Source organism: Ipomoea triloba, chromosome 1 (genome assembly GCF_003576645.1).
Source record: "Ipomoea triloba cultivar NCNSP0323 chromosome 1, ASM357664v1".
NCBI lineage: Eukaryota > Viridiplantae > Streptophyta > Magnoliopsida > Solanales > Convolvulaceae > Ipomoea > Ipomoea triloba.
In genome coordinates, this window is record NC_044916.1 from 6,268,083 (window position 1) to 6,285,016 (window position 16,934).

Genomic DNA, 16,934 nt, shown 5'->3' on the forward strand with positions numbered 1-16,934 from the left:
AAAAAAAAAAAAAAAAAAAAAAAAAGAATTCTCTCTTCTTTTTTTTTTTCTTTAGGAGAAGAAAAAAATAAAAAAGAAAGAGAATTCTCTTTTTTAGAGACATTTGTCGAAGTAATACTCACTTTATCTTATTTTGTTTGTTTAGTTCATTTAATGCGCCTTGACTCTACGTTATTTACCATTCATTTTTATGTAATATTTAATAAAGTATTAATATATAAAATTTATATATTTAAAAATTACATTAAAAATATTATTAAACACAAAGAATTAAATTTAAAAATGATTAAAAAAATTAAAGTAAATAAGCAAAAAAAAGAATATTTGGCTAATAAATACTCCGTAGTAAATAAGACAAATGAAGTATTATATTTACTATTACTTTTTATTCTTTTGTTGATCTAGGGAAAAAACAAATGAACCATGATTTTTATTGTTTTTTTTTCTTCATTAATAAAATTATGAGAGTGTAAGCATAAATATAATATGTGTAGTCCAACTATCATCAGTTTAGACTTTTAGTTGGATGGAGCACATAATTCAATTTGGTATCAGAGTCATGCAAAAGATATGTGCCATTCAACTATCAGCTTAGGTAGGTAGTTGAATGGAGCACATGACACATGATTCAATTGAGAGCAGGTGTAGATTTTTTTGAGTTTTTTGCAGGTATGTAAAAGGGAAACAATAAATTTTGACCAAAAAAAAAATAAAAATTAAAGGCATTACGCGGGCAAAGGCACATGCATTGCATGCAACAATCTGCGCAAATTTTCTTCTTTCCCTCCAAAAGTGAACCCCACTCGAAAACTATATTTGCAAGAAAAAAGGGAAACAATAAATTCTGGAAAAAAAAAAAAATTAAAGGCATTACGCGCGCAAAGGCACATGCATTGCATGCAACAATCTGCGCAAGTTTTCTCCTTTCCCTCCAAAAGTGAACCCCACTCAAAAACTATATTTACAAGAGAAAAATCTAGCGAAAAATGTCTTCCTTTCCCATCAGATAAAAACCAATTCCTAGTTTTTTCTTTACCAAAAACTAGGCAAAAACCACTATTGTGGTTGTTCTGACATATAGTGAGAATATATTTTACAAGTATTAATTTTTTTTGATGAATAGAGAAACTTACAGACACTATCTGAAGGTGTACATTGATGATGTAAACTAGCTTAGATTGTCCATATTTAAATCAAGAAGACCGATAGACAAACTGACCAATAGACCACTCCCATTGATAATCAAAATTAAAAGTCAAAACTTAGTGTTTATCAAGTCAACAGTCTGACCAACTTAGTTGGTTGACTCGATATTATTTTCTTTTAGTTAATGTGGCAATTTGCGCTCCCATTGATAATCAAAATTAAAAGTTAAAATTTAGTGTTTATCAAGTCAACAGTCTGACCAACCTAATTGGTTGCCTCAATATTATTTTCTTTTAGTTAATGTGGCAATTTGCACTCCCATTGATAATCAAAATTAAAAGTTAAAACTTAGTATTTATCAAGTCTAACAATCTGACCAACTTAGTTGATTGCCTGGATATTACGGAGTATTTTCTTTTAGGTTTTTTTTTTTTTTTTTTTTTTGAGAATAGTATTTTCTTTTAGTTAATGTGGCAATTTGCATATATAGGTATAGAATCTAGAGCTTGGGGAAACGTCATGATTTGTGCTAAACAGATCCATTAAGCAAGTACTAAAGTAGTGGCCTGGAATCTGGATTGTCATTAATTCCTTGCAAATCTCAAGGAAAAATACTTTTTTTTTGCTAAATCTTCCATTCCCTACCTTAATTAAACTCTGGAATTCTTTATGAAAAAGAATTTATCATTTCTTTTCAAAAAAAAAAAAAAAAGAATTTATCATTTCTTTATTTGTAACTGCCAAAATCTGTGACTTAATAAATTGGCCTACGTAACCCCTCCCTTGCCCATCACTCTCGTGAACAAAAATCTCAAACTTGTTCAACACAGAATGGCCGCCTTACTCAATCTCCTCCCCATTCTCTCCCTCACTCTCTCCTTTCTCCTCTTCTCCACTCATTCCGCCGCCGCCGCTGCCGCCTCTTTTCTCGACGCCGATGACGACGAAGCGGAAGAGTACATCCTGGACGCGCCGTTCTCCGGGGCGCCGAGGCTGAGGAGCAGGTTTTTAGCGAGCATTAGGAAGGGGAAGAGGTGTGACGCCGTGAGCAACAATGTGTGCAACGGCGTGTCGGCGAACAACGGCACCAGCCTTCTCTACTGCTGCAAGAAGCACTGCCGGAACGTGCTGGGCGATATGAACAATTGCGGCGGCTGCGGCCGGAAATGCGGCTTCGGACAGCGCTGCTGCGGCGGCGTTTGCACCGACGTCGTTTATAACGCTTTGCATTGCGGGAAATGCACCACGGCCTGCTTGCCTGGGGTTAAATGCAACTATGGATCTTGTGGCTATGCATAAATTAAATGAATAAATACATTATTTGTATTATATTCTCTTTTGCACTCACACTTCTGTTTAAACATGGTATTTGAAATTTTGACGGTGGTAAAAGATACTATCCTTTGCGAAAAGGTATAGTGATACGTGACATCGTAAACTATTTCTGAAATACTATTCCTTTAAGAGAATATCGATTTTTATATATTTTCATATATGAATATCTAAAAATAAATAAATAAATAAATAAATGTAGTGCATGAATGACTTATTCATTGTGCTTAGGAAGAGATGTTCTGTACTTAGCTAGGGTTCAAGAGTGTTAAGTTTGAAGTTTTCAATCTGCATGGGCAGCTCAGTTGATCACAGGTTAAAGTTTAAAAATAAAGTTTGAAGTTTCCAGTATGTAATGCACAGATATGTAGTAGGAATAAGTACAGTTCAAGTATTAATAAATTACACTTTTGCCTGTAATTCTTTCTCTTCGTTTTTTTTTTCCTTGTTTCTACTCGAAAATGTTTTTTTTTTTCCATATTTAATGGGCAAAAGTAAGTTATTATTGTGTACAATAAAGTGTTTTGTATTATTGTATTCTTTTTTCAATTTGTTTAATAAAGTGAGTGGTACATACAACTATATTTAAACACTAGCGTATTCTTTTTGAACTTTTGAAGAATTCAGTGTGATACTATGAACATACAAATACATTTGTTCTGAAACAACTAAACCGCTACAAAGGACATCAAGTATGTAAACATTAGGCAAAAGCTAGTGCAAATGTTACTTTCTTCAAAATATAGGGATAATGGTCAAATAAATCATTAAACTATTTAGAAAAATATAATTAGATGATCAAACTACAAAAAATTACAAATGCACTCCTAAACTTGGAAAAAGAATGCAATCAAATTATTTTGACTTGCTATTACACTCAAGGTATGTAAATGTTTTATCGATGATTTGGATGGTCACCTCATAATATTTTGTTAATTTAGATCATACTTAATTGGCATAACAACAACAATAATAATATTAATATTAGTTATTATTATTATTAAAATAAAAAATAAAAAAATTATTTTTTTAAAGGAAAAACTTGGTCGCCATGGTAGCCTCTATTTTTGTCCGGGGGCAAGGACCAAGATGAATATCCTCGTCCAGTCGTCCCTACTCAAATCCATATAAATATGTAATTGGGGAGGGCTAAATATGTAATTGGGGAGGGCTTACTTGGGATGAAGGCAATCATAGGCAATTCTTTCTCTCTCTCTCTCTCATTTGTAATAATAATAGTGATAATATGTAAGTAAGATCCAAATCAACAAAATATTATGAGATGTTATCTAAATCATTGGTAACCTGATGTTAACTTATAATAACAAATCAAAATGACTCAATTGCTTGTTTTTTCTAAGGTCAAGGGTGTATTTAGAGTTTTTTGTAGTTCGATAGCCTAATTGCATTTTTTGAATAGTTCAAAAGCTTATTTGACCCTTGTTACAATTATTTATGATAAGTGTCACAACTTAACCTCATTAGCACGCGATATGAGCATCCCCAATTATTTGAATATTTTGCTAGATTTCTTTAGTCCAATAAGAGAGTAAGGAGAGAGTGTGAAAAAAGAAAAGAAAGAAAAAGACAATTAAAAAAATAGTCATTAGCGACCACCCTGACGGCTGACGCATCCATTGAACATGTGTACAAGACGCTCACCAACTAGCTGCGATTATTTTTCCAATAAAGTTCATCTTTTCTGACGCGTATTGCCCACGCGCCACGTGCCCCTAGAGACAACCTCCGGAGATGACAGCCTCTCCGAAGGTTGTCTCTCCCTCCCTCTTTCTTTCCTTTAACCCTTATCCCCTTCTTTCTCCCCTCATTTTAACCCAGGCCATTAGAAATACCCTTAGAACCTCTCAAAAATTTTCTACAATATCCATCTTCTGTATTCAACTACCAGTTCAGAAATCATATTTATGGTCAAGCCACCCACTGGCTTCCACCACATATAGGGTGGCATTCACATATTACACAGTTTCCCATTTCTTGTATCTTGGATCACTCTTTTTCTTGGGGCAATGCCTCTAGAAGGGTGACCAAGTCAAGATTGCTATACATTGCACATTTATTGCACTTATTGATTCACTAATGGATTTCCATAAAATTTTTCTGTTGGTAAATTTAATTTTTTATTTTATTTTTCTGCATCAGCATAATCACAAGTTAACAAGTATTCTTAAATATAAATTTGTGTACCATAAGCTGGAAACAGAAAGCAGGCAGTGACTGTTTGCATTTCAGGAAAAGTACAAATTGAAATTGGAAAAATAACAGAATGTTTCTTTTATTAATGTATCATTGATCACAGTCACAGAGGAGGGTAACAAAGAGTCAAAGAGGGTAACAAGTATATATAAAATCAAATTGATCATCTTCAAAATCTGTTCATCCCATTGATTCAAATAAACCAATGTATTCAGTACCTGTGCAACTTTTCAGGTGTAAAAAACTATTAATGTCACACGGTGCTATAACTTCACGAGTCATATGTATCGGATCAGCTCAACTGCGAACTTCCCCTTCCTAGTTGAATTTATTTCCCCTATCTGAACAAAAGACAAATTATTAGATTTAATTGCTCATGAGAAGCTGGTAACTTGTTAACTTGTAGCTCTGGTTTAATGATTCAGAGAAGATGCTCTATCTTAATTTTATTTCCCTCTCTCTCTGTTTTTTCCTCCTTAATGAGTCACCAAAAGCATGAATTAATAGCTAGCAGAGATATGTACGACTACAGAACTTACCTTTAGCCTTCCTTTTCCGCTAACAGATATCAAGTCTCCAGTCTTGACGGTAGTATTGCTTTTTGTGACAGTAGTCCAATTGATGCGCACATCTCCATTACTAAAACAAAATGTGAAGAAGCTTCATTGAAATAATGCGTTGAAATTTGGAACAAAATAATGTTTGTGTTATGGCCAGTGTACAAAGGTAAGAATCTAAGCCACCTAGATTGCTTTTCACACAAACAAAAGGCCACTAGAACTCCATCTTTTGATCCTCTCAATAGTCAATCCTGACACTCACAATTCCCCCAACTATATATAAATGCCATAATCTTCATAGAATTTTGACATCGATGCCCTCCTTGCCTCCCTGGTATTCCCCTCCCCCAGTGACACTTCCTCGCAATTCTTCTCTTTTCTTATCCTTTGTTTTGTTGTCTCGTATCCCACCATTTGCTACACCCTCTCATATTTGTTTGCTTCTCCCGAAATTATTTGAAGTGTTTGACAATTGGCTTAGGGAAATTAAAATGGAAGTAAATATACCTAATGAGCCCTGCCATCTTGGTTCGTGAAAGTTTGAACCCTGCACTTGCTATTGCATCAAGTCTCAATGATGCTTCTACTGTCTTTAGCAACTTGGTCCTGAGAAGAGTAAAGATCTGTTACAATTCTACCAATTGCTCCACCTCCACAAAAAATGACCAAGCAATGTTTGAACATCAAGAGCACAAAATCAAAGAAACTAATGGTAATACAAAAGGCACGATAGTCCAATGATATTCACTTGAGACTCTATACAAGACAGCAAGAGATCTCAAGATCAATCACCCTCCGCCTCATATATACCAAAATAATAACAATTGGACAGGATATATATAGCAACCTTGGCGGTTCATATTCAAGCGCGAGCAATGGAATCTTTTTACATGAAACAGTAACATTTCCAACCTGTAAAGCAGGAAAAAACAGCTTACAAATGGAACTGAATTGTTGGATTTGAATTGCAAAAAGATAACATTTCAGAGAATTCCTACTCTTGAATTACATACTAAAAGCAAAAAGTTAGATGACTACAGTCTATAGCACTTCTGGTAAGTTGTAATACACAGATATAAAATTTCAAGCAATAAAGTCAAAACATATATCAGGATTTTAATCTTCTCATTCTATTTTTCTCTTTCCACCAGAGATCAAAGGAGCTAAACAATATATAAAAATAAAAGATACTGCAACAACTTCAGGTGCATGCAATCCACAAGAAAGCGTGAAATCCCTATGAGAATAATTTAAAATGCTAGTACTTATTGCCTCTAAATGTAATATAAATAAGTAGACAAGATGATAGTGTGGATGATCTATCTGGACATACTACCTTGTCCAATGTCGATGTGAGGAAGTCAGCTAGTTCAGGAACAACAAGAACTTGTCCTCCCTTTTCCCCCTAAAATTGCATGTAAATGGTCTGGAAACAATTAGATATCAGAAGAGTGCAAAGATAACTTCTACTAAATATGCACTGGATACATGAGGGAAACATCACAAACACACAAATGCTTAAATTTGCTAAGTTGGCAAAATGCAAAAGCAAGTTGTAAATCTTTATGCAGGTTGAGGCACAGGGTCCTTTTTGCACGAAACTAGACAAGTTACTGAATTTATGACTTAAAAGCTTTAAGTAACAGAAACCTCATCTGGGAAACTTTTCTTTTCCCTTTTTCTTTCAGTTAAAAAAACCACGTTCAATCGTTCATTAGTCAACAACCAGAGGTTATCAAGGTGCTTTACTTAATTACTTTAATCAAACTCCCAAAGTCCTCTGAATATGGTTTTATAATACCTGCAAGATAATATCTCCCAACTTATTTCTGGAAATCCCTGTACCAAGGATTGCTCCAAGGAAATCACCATGGGAACAGGGCTGAAAGGAGAAGTTCCCCGAAATACTGAAATGCGAGACCATTTCTCAAAAACATGAAAGCACCAAGTAATTCAATTTGAAATGCAAGTAAATGATGGATTGGTGACTAGAGTCTGATCTACCTTAGGGCAGAAACAATATCTGGATCAGTTGTCAACACCTCTGGATGTCCAACTGATAGTCTGCAACGTTCAGCCTAGGATATTAAAGGTTACTAAAAGTTCAGTCCAAAAGCAATTTTTGGCAGGCAAAATAAAATCTAACCTCTGGGTACCCTCCCTGAGCAACTGTTTTAACATTGGCTAACTTTTCTAATGCTAACATTGACTCCTTTAGTACAAGTGGTGTAAGAAAATCAGTATGCAAAACTTCTCTCCTTGATGATGCTCGCTCTGCCTGTGATGAATATAAGATATCCCTATTAAGAACGTGTACTGAATAGTAACTACAAGACTCTTCAGCAAATTTATTTCATTAAGATTTTGGAAAAGTGTAATTCTTTTTTAGCAGGAAGAAAAGGAAAACTATAAAACTAAAAGACAATTCTACAAATAAATATGCATAATTAATATGTGAAACCTGCAATATAACAACATACCATTTCAATGATGCGCTTGACATCTTCAATCGTATCCTTGTCTGATACTGCGTATTCACCCTTTATGTCCTGTGCTGCACTGCATATTCCAGAAGCTGCTTAAACAACCATGCAGGTAATTAGCTGTCACAGTAATACATTATCACCAAGGATATAATTACTATTTGAGAGTATAGATATAGGAACTTTGCAAATGTTAATTATTTGAATCAGGCAAGCCATAACAAAGCTACACAGAAGACAATATGCAGCCTATTATAGTCTCTCTCTCTCATTATGGATATCATATCTTAATACAAATCCCCACTAGATAATCTTATTTTTTGTTTGAGCACAAGCCTTCAGGGACACACACATTTTTAACCTATGGGCCCATTTTCTATCCTTTCTTCCATTGGTTATGCTTAAGATTTTTGTTAGGAATTTAGATCCAATCAGAATAAATAAAGATGAAAGTTTTTCCAAACTCTCTTTGAACACATGCAAAGAATGCATAATGAGATGGTATAGGGCGCCAGGGTGGCTATATTTCTTGCCTGCCTTCTGGTAAAGGAAAATATTGAAGCAACAAGAAGCCACTTTTGTTGCCATTTTGTATAGCAGCGTTAGGTGCTAGAATGGGGTTATAAATATTCCAATAGGAGAAGCAAACTCTGGACAAGAGAGCAAGAATGAAGTGAAGAAAGAGAGACAGTATAACAGAGGAACTTCTTGGGAAGTCTTTCTACAATAGTTTTCTTCACCACTCACAAAAACATTGTGAGTGGTAAAATAGAGAGGGGTTAGTGGGAGCCATAAGGTATCACTCTTGTACTCTTAAGCTTGTCATCTTGATGGTTGTCTAAATTTACTTGCCATGTTGCCCAAAGAGTAAACTAACCCGAACCTAGGTTCCAATACTCTTTTTACCAAATCCATTTCTTGCCTAACTTCTAGGTGCGGGTCAGGTACTGTGACCCAACAGATTTCTCTCGATCATCTACATACACAATACTTTGATGCAACAAGATTACAATATGTGCTACAATGGGGCCAAATAATGACATCAAACAACTAAAACTTACGAGATTGTTCTTGATTTCCTTCCTGAGGAACTGAAGCACATGGAAGTCTTTGAAACTAAAATAAATACTAATCTTGAAACCAAGCAGATACAAAAGGAGATAATTAAAACAAACAAACAAAAGAACAAATAGGGCCATAACTACACCACAATTGAATCTTTATTTATCAGCAGTACGTCTAATGGTTATAAAAACCCCAAAGATACAAGCACTGTTGTCACAAAACATTAGAATGTTCAGTAATACAGTTACACAGCTGAATATAACTGCCTCATTGTGCAATTCCATACTGCAGTTATCAAAATTCTAACCAAAAGTTTAGTTAAATAGGGCCGTATTTAAAATACCCCCAAAAAAAATAAAAGAGAGAAAACCCAAATAATTCGGGAGAGAAATAGCATACGACGAACCTGAAGGACTGAGAGGTGGTCGGAGAAAAAGCTTAGAGTTGTAGGAGAAGGTGTTGGTTATATGAATGGGAATTGAGCGAGGAAGTATAAAGGACTTAACGGCTCTGCTCAGAAAAGATTGTGCGGCCAAAGTGGCGGGTGCTATGCGCAGACCGCGCATCCCTGCTGCTATGTCTCCTTCAGATAACGCTAACCTGCTTCTCCTCTCCTCGCTGTGGAATGCCAACTTGCCTTTACACTTGGCTTAGGTAAAATCACATTTATCTTTCCAAATGCCATTTTTATGTCCTGATATGATTAAGTTATTTAATCACTATTAATTGTTTAATTTAATTAAAGTGTTAAACAATATGTTTGATTAATTAATTTTTTATAACAGCTTATTGCTCTAAAATGTTAAAATTTAAAATGCTTCTCAAAGTAATTTTTTTGATCAACTTTTTGAGAAAGTTATTTTGCACGTAATCAGCTATTAGCTAACAACTAATTTACGAAACATTTTTCTATAATCAAATAATGCTATCAACTAGTCAAACTCGCTAACACATATTTACCAAACACTCCCTTAATCTTTTCTTCTTTTTTTTGAAAATAAGTTAATTCAATTTTAGTCTTAGATTTATAATTGACAATATATATATTTTTTTATTAGAGCATCCATTTTTGGTTCTTTATATATATATAGTTAGGATTATATGATATCAGTTGCCAAAGACCTTGTGGTCTAGTGGCACCCGGTGTCCCGGTTAACACTCCCACGTGGATGATGGGAGTGAATTCGAGTGAAGTCAATTGTTAACTCTTTGTGCTTCAGTAGGTTGATTTAAGATTCTAAGTTGATTAAATATGTGCGAACGAAGTAATTTAGGTAAGATCTTCATTCATGTAATATTTAATGGTCTAAATTGATTTAAGATTAATCAATTTAGACCATTAAAAATATTTCATGGATAGACAAGATCTGACCTCACGATGTTAACTAAACAAGTAATCCAATTGCAACCCTATTCTATATATATATGTATTAAAAAAATTCATTTGAAGACCAAAATTAGAGAGTATTGGTACACCATAATTGTAATTCAACAATTCTGTCGAATTAGAATTCATACCTTTCTATGAATTCCAATTCAACATAGCATAAAGAAAAAAGATAATTTTTTTTTTAAAAAAAAACTTTTTTTGTTCTTAATTATTATTATTATTACACAGAGGCGTTTTAATTTTCTTATCACTTCTTTCCTTATTTCTAATAACTATATTTCTCTTCTTATCACTTCTTTCCTTCTTATTTTTAATATAACTATATTTCTCTCTACCAAATAATGTGATTTGAATCCATATCTTCTTATCACTTCTTTCCTTCTTATTTCTAATAATAACTATATTTCTTTCTACTAAATAATATAATTTAAATCTCTACTTTATTCTCATAATGAAGACTACTCCGTAATAAAATGTGATCAAGTTATTAATTTAAAAATAAATAAATTTATAAATACCATCAAAATCAAAATAGAAGACCAAATCCAAAATTAACACTTTGTATAAAGTCTGGTAAGCTCTTAATGATTTATTTCAATTACAATAAGCATTACACAGATAAACATAGTAGTAGCTTCTTCTGCTCTGAGTAAAATGTCAAAAACGATAATCCGAAGAACATTAATAAAGGTGTCAAAATTCAAAGCTAAAACAAGCAAATGAAATGAGTATAGCTCTTGGTCTCTGAGTAAAATGTTCAAACAAACATTAAAGACAGCCTGATCTATGACCAAAATTATGGAGTCTAGCAACCATCCCTAGCATAGGATGCAAAGAACAAGTAAACTCGCGAGACTACTAAACGCAGAAATCCTGACACCATCTCACCACAAACACAAGTCTTTTCCCTCTTTCGCGGTGACATTAGAAGAAGACTACTAGGCGTAAAACTTGTAACCTACCGCTAGGAGTAGCAGGATTACCACAGCAGCAGCCGGAGCGGCCCATATCCAATAGTTTGTGCTCTTCTTGCGCTTGAGTATGACTTTGTGGATGTCGGATCCTTTTGCACCGACGCGTGGTCTCAGCCTGAGCGGGCCCACTTTCCGGTCCTTGGTGGTTGGCTTCATTGGCTCATCAGCCGCCTCGACGTTCTCCTCGGGCTTCTCTGGTTCAGCGTCCTCGCTAGTTTTCTCGGATGGGTCCTCGGTGGGTTCATCGGTGACAGCAACTCCAGCCTTCTTTTTGGCTTTCCTCTCTCGGTCCTGTCAAAAGTATTCACACCGGGCATCAGATCAAAGGTGAGTTAAGAGTTGTTAATAAGAAAACAGAACATTTTGTTCGAAAGGATAATTTCCTTGAGCTTCTTTTCGGCTTCCTTCTGAGCTTTTAGTGCTGCTTTAACAGCCGCTTTCTCCGCCAACTTCTTCTTCCGCTCTATTGCCTGCTTATTTTTAGCAATCTCTTCCTCTCTCCTCATCTGCTTCAACGTTTCTTCATCAACTACGACCCTCTTAGGAGTCGAATCCTTCGGCAGATTTGTTACCCCCGGTATTTCCTCATCGTCATCAAGGTCGTTTACCTCCAAGGAACTCTTCGAGAGTTTCTTCTTCCCGTCTTTCTGCTGCTTGCTATTCTTGTCTTTCTGAGCTTTCGAGGCCAGGGAAGCATCAGGTTGCGGAGGAGGAGCAGAATCTTCCTTCAACGCTTTCTGAGTTGTTTTCACCACCACTTCGGGTGCAGGCACGTTGGGCGTCTCTGGCAATACAAGCGGCTTCTCATCAGGGTTTCTCATCCTACCATCCTTACTCAACTGCCTCATATCAAGCGATTGTAAAATTCTCTTCTCATAGTCATCCCTGAACGACTTGTTGCTGCTCCATTGGGCCACAAATTTATCCACCTAAACAAAAACGAAGTGTCACTTAAATTGTAGAAATACTGAAACACGTAAAACTAAAGAAGAAAAGCAATCAAACGAACCTCGGTTTCAGAAAGCTCTCTTAGGGCAGCAACATCCTTCTTATCAGCAAGTTGTCTGGCTTCAAGGTTGAGTTTACGAGACTGGAAGAAAGAAGAATTCTGGAAAATGCGGAAGAGATTAGTAATGAAGGTTGTTGAAGTGCCTAAACTAAAATCCCACTATAGGAATTTTACACAGTAAAAAAGACAGAAATAACATTGCGAAACTCGCAACCGTAAGAAAAATCTCACACGCAATTTAGCCACATATAGCGAGTACGAAATCAATTAGATATTAAAAATCAAACTAAACCATAAGCCACACATAATTAACAGTTTTTCTAAACAGTGAAAAAAAAAATTGAAAAAGAGTATACCCCTTCTTCACGTTGTTTTCTGAATTCCTGAATGCTTTGAAAAGTTTTGTCCCGTTGCTGAGTTAGTGCAGTCAATTCCTCCTCCAATGTACCGATCTCTTTCTTCATAGCATCAAGCTCATCATCAATTTCCTTAAGTTTGGCACTAAGAACTTGTTGCTCCTTTCGAACACCATCCAGGTCAACGCCTATAAGCTACAATGACATTCAATAATAATAAACGGTTACCAAATACAGTAAACAAGCAAACACCAAACTTGCCCTGCACTGAAAAGTTACATGTAAGCATTGTCTTACCTTGACCTGGCTTTGAATGGACTCTTTTTCACCCAATGATTCCTGAATCTTTGCCCGCTCAGCAGCATTAGCAATAACTTTATCCCTCGTTCCTTCAATTTGTTTAATTTCTCTAAGAATTTGCTTCTCTTCATTCAGGGTAATGCTTTCATGTTGAATACGATATTGCAGACTTTTAATCTAAATTTAAAGAAGACATTATATTATCCTCAACACCAAAAAATACAGCACAAAATCTTAGAACACCAAAACCATTGAGAATGAAGGGATAAATTCAAAGAATCAAAAATCAGAGAGCATTGGAGCTTACGTAATCATTGAGCTCTGCTTCAGAAGAAAAAATGATAGAACCTCGGTCTCGACCAAAAGCGTTATTGCCACGCAACTTGCCTAAAGCTTGCTGCAAAGGTTCCATCACTTTTCTTTTCTCATCTATCTGTGACCTGAACTGCTGTCTTTCAGCACTTAGAGACTTCCTTTCATTAATTAACTCTGAGCGAGCTGCCTGCAAATATCATCAACAATAAAATTCCTAGAAGTTTCTTGGTTGATAACAAGGTAAGATATTTTACTTTTTGAAAAATTGGTATTGTTACCTTTTATTAGTCAATGCCGTAACACGATGATCATAAAAACACGACACAAATGATCCCAATACCACTGACACAAATGATCCCAAAAAAACGACACAAATGATCCCAATAACAAGACAACAAAGAAGATCGTACTAATGTGACAAAAAAACGTTAACAACACCGACAAAAAAGATTGTACAAACATGACCAAAAAAAAAGATCATACTACACTCACCCTTTTTGCTCTCAAGTTGTCAATCATCTGGCTTCGTGCTTGGTTCTTCTTTTGTAATTCCTTTTCAGCCTGTTCCAATTTGGCCTTCAGCTTCTGATCCTCAAATGTCCTATATTTAACCAAATAGAATGAATGAATCTGCTGGGGTGCAGGCCAATCCTCAACCACTGCATCCTTTGGAAGGTTGATTGCAGGGGCTTTTTTCACGTCCTCCTTCACTGGCTCCTCAGTGCCATGGGAACCAAATTTTATGGGCTCATTAGGAACAGTACCATTTTCCTTCAAACCACCATTCTCACTTCCAGCTTCAACCGATACATGAGCCAACTTAGATTCCACATCTACACCCATGATTTCAGTGAAAGCGAAAATACAGACTGCCTTACAGTGTCTTCAATCTCTGCTGTGCAGAAACACACATAACACAAAAAAAATACAAGATATCAAGAGCTAGTAGCTACTCCTCCACTGACCAATCATAAAATACGAGAAAGGCAAGTTAATAAAAAGAATGCAATGAAAAGTAATGAAAAAAAAAATAGAATTTCAGCCTGATCTCTTCAGCTCAGCAGACTTTATACAACCAATTTAAATTCCAAGTTTAGTCTGCCACACTAGAAAAACTGATTCACAACCACAGATCACAATGGACCAGAAAACATACAACATCAGACAATTTGTTGAGTCAAAGTTGTTTAAAGTCTAAAGACAAATATACAAAACATTTACAAAATCAGATAAGCACTGTGGTTGAGATTCAAGCATGTAGACTCCAAGAGACCACTCAAACCAAACCAAAAGGGCATGGAAATGGAACATGTACTTCCAGATTTCAAACATACCGAATATTTATACCCCCACCAACAAAGCCACCGAGTTAACCTTAACAAAATGGAAAGATTCCACAAAACCTTAATCATAGAAGACAATAGTATACGCACAAGGCATATCCACAAAAAGAAACATGCATTAACTATACACACATATATCTGCAACAAATAAAACACCCAAAAATAGGTAATCCGTGTTCCAGTTCAGAGAGATTCAGTAAACAGCAAATACAATTTTAAAGCTCAAAAGGATAAAGATCAAATCGTTAAACGAATCACTAACTAAAACCGTAAAAATATCAAATTTTTAGTCCCAATAATTCTGAATTCAACAACCCCTTAAAAGAATCTCTTAATCTAATGCATTTCGTCAATGAAGACATCAAGAAAACGATTGATTGGGACCTCGAAGGATTAAGATCGATACAGATCCAAGAGAAAAACGAGGAAGATACAAGCGAGAAACACCCAGACGAAAAAAATATGAAGTTTGAGGAAATGGAATTGGGAAAAACAAAAACAAAAAACTCTTGAATAGAGAAAAATTACAGAAAAAGAAAAAAAAAAAAAAAACAGTAAGGCAGAGACAAAATTCAGAGAGACTCACCGTTGAGTTCTCCTTAGAGATGAAACGTCTGAAACTCTGAAAACAGAGAAACACAAAGAGAGATAGATAGAGTCAGACCCCAACAGATCTCTCTGTTTTTGAAGAACTTAACACCTCTGTATATTTTAGTGCTATAAAGAGATCCAAAGGAGAGAGAGAGAGAGATATATATTTTTTTTCTTTTATTGTTTTTTTCCCCTAAGGTCTAGTAGGAAAAAAAATAAATTGTTTTTTTCTTTATTATTGGTGGACAGTTGGCAATATTTCGCTTAAATTCTTATATTAATTAATTGATTGCATATAGTTCGCTTTTTTTTTTAAATATAAATTAAACATTTAAAATATTACATACTTTCTATTTATTTATTTTTTACATACAAATTTTATTAAGGCTTTCGAGTGTTATTTGTGCTCAAAATTTATCTCCAAAGATTTATCCTACTTCATTTGATTTGGTCTTGTTGAACTAGACCAATTTATAATTAAATAATTATTAATATATTTAAAATAAAAATTGTAACTTTTACTAACGTATTTGTAAAATTTTATCTCAAAATATATAATAATACCGAAGTTATTATTATTAATTATTTATAATTTATATCACGGGTCAAACATAGATAAAGCAAACTTTCATTCAAGAAATTTACTAAATGCAACATTGTTCATATAACAAAATTACAACACTTTATATTAACTAATGCAAGCCAAGCACCTTGTACTCAAATGGCATGTAGTGGCCTCCCTCAAATAAAAGGTCATGAGTTCGAGCCTCAGTGGAGGAGATAAATTGACTCTTTGTACTTCAACAGGTTGAGAAAAGTATATATGAACAGATACTACAATTTAATAGGGTCAGTGTATTCAAAAAAGAAAAAAATATTAACTAATGCAAATTTTAGCCCAAACCTTCAACAACATGAGATAGAGAAATTTTGTATCAAGTGTAACTTTTTTGATAATAATAACAAAATATAAATAATTAGCCCTATAATTGGGCTTCATTTTCCTCATAAAATTATATACTAATTCATTTGATGGTGTGTTGTTATCTCATTGATTTTTAATTTAATTACTGCATTAATTATTTTATTAACTAACGCAAAATTAATTAACGCTCACTTAATAAAAATAAAGAGTTTTCTATATTTTCATGCTAAAAGTGATTATAATTGAGAAAAATGACCCTTTTTGGTGATATCTTAAATAGGTTGAATAAAGAAAAAAAAAGATTAATTTGCTTCTTTTTTTTATACATAAAATGTTACCTTAAATAATATGGTAGTATAATTGATTTTTTTTTTTTGAATACTACTAACTCTATTACAATGCAATATCTGTTCATAACTACTTTCTCAACCTATTGAAGCATAAGAGTCAATATTGACTCCACTGAGACTCGAACCCACCACCTCCTGTATAAAGGGAAGGGTTTGATGCCACTACACCACAACATCCTTGATTAGTATAATTGATTTATTTATACATAGTAAATGAATATGAAAATTACAGCACTTGATTTGATCATATATAATCAAATAAAGTTTGGTACAATAAAATTTAAAAAAAAATAACATTTTTCGATTAAAAAAAAAAGTTTTACATTTTCAGTAAAGATTATGATTTATTAAAAAAATTATAAATGGTGTTTGTATATTTAATGAATAATAGCTTGAATAGTATGTCCTATACCTAACCTAATGACTAATGTCTAATAAAAGAGCTCCCAACTCCTACTATAATTTGTAAATGTCCCTAACACTTCATTTATAGCGTGGGAAAATACTGTCTTTTTGTCCCAATATATATATAAAATATATAGTAATTTTAGTCTTTTAAGCATTAACATAAATTTTAATTT

General features: G+C 34.2%; 3 protein-coding genes across 4 annotated transcripts; 1 reads left to right on the forward strand and 2 right to left on the reverse strand.

The window, feature by feature from the left end:
- The first annotated feature begins 1,956 nt into the window (after positions 1-1,956).
- Positions 1,957-2,885, forward strand: LOC116010018 (protein GRIM REAPER). The gene has a single exon (XM_031249615.1). It carries the CDS (start codon positions 1,978-1,980, stop codon positions 2,443-2,445), a length of 468 nt encoding a protein of 155 aa, XP_031105475.1. The 5' UTR covers positions 1,957-1,977; the 3' UTR covers positions 2,446-2,885.
- Positions 2,886-4,740: 1,855 nt separating this feature from the next.
- On the reverse strand, positions 4,741-9,450 carry LOC116015489 (putative RNA-binding protein YlmH). Its single transcript, XM_031255571.1, has 10 exons — positions 9,207-9,450; positions 7,733-7,827; positions 7,399-7,530; positions 7,257-7,330; positions 7,054-7,159; positions 6,589-6,657; positions 6,100-6,164; positions 5,760-5,858; positions 5,232-5,331; positions 4,741-5,033 (listed from the first exon to the last, which is right to left on the reverse strand). Exons 1-10 carry the CDS (start codon positions 9,364-9,366, stop codon positions 4,971-4,973), a joined length of 963 nt encoding a protein of 320 aa, XP_031111431.1. The 5' UTR covers positions 9,367-9,450; the 3' UTR covers positions 4,741-4,970.
- Positions 9,451-10,748: 1,298 nt separating this feature from the next.
- LOC116024511 (proton pump-interactor 1-like) lies at positions 10,749-15,230 on the reverse strand. Of its 2 annotated transcripts, none has more exons than XM_031265419.1 (8): positions 15,074-15,230; positions 13,637-14,036; positions 13,137-13,331; positions 12,827-13,006; positions 12,530-12,724; positions 12,174-12,272; positions 11,548-12,093; positions 10,749-11,455 (listed from the first exon to the last, which is right to left on the reverse strand). In XM_031265419.1, exons 2-8 carry the CDS (start codon positions 13,985-13,987, stop codon positions 11,129-11,131), a joined length of 1,893 nt encoding a protein of 630 aa, XP_031121279.1. In that variant the 5' UTR covers positions 13,988-14,036; positions 15,074-15,230; the 3' UTR covers positions 10,749-11,128. The 2 variants fall into 2 exon arrangements, with proteins under 2 accessions (XP_031121279.1, XP_031121288.1); XM_031265428.1 differs by having other exon boundaries at positions 13,637-14,039; positions 15,074-15,204.
- Between the last annotated feature and the right edge of the window lie 1,704 nt (positions 15,231-16,934).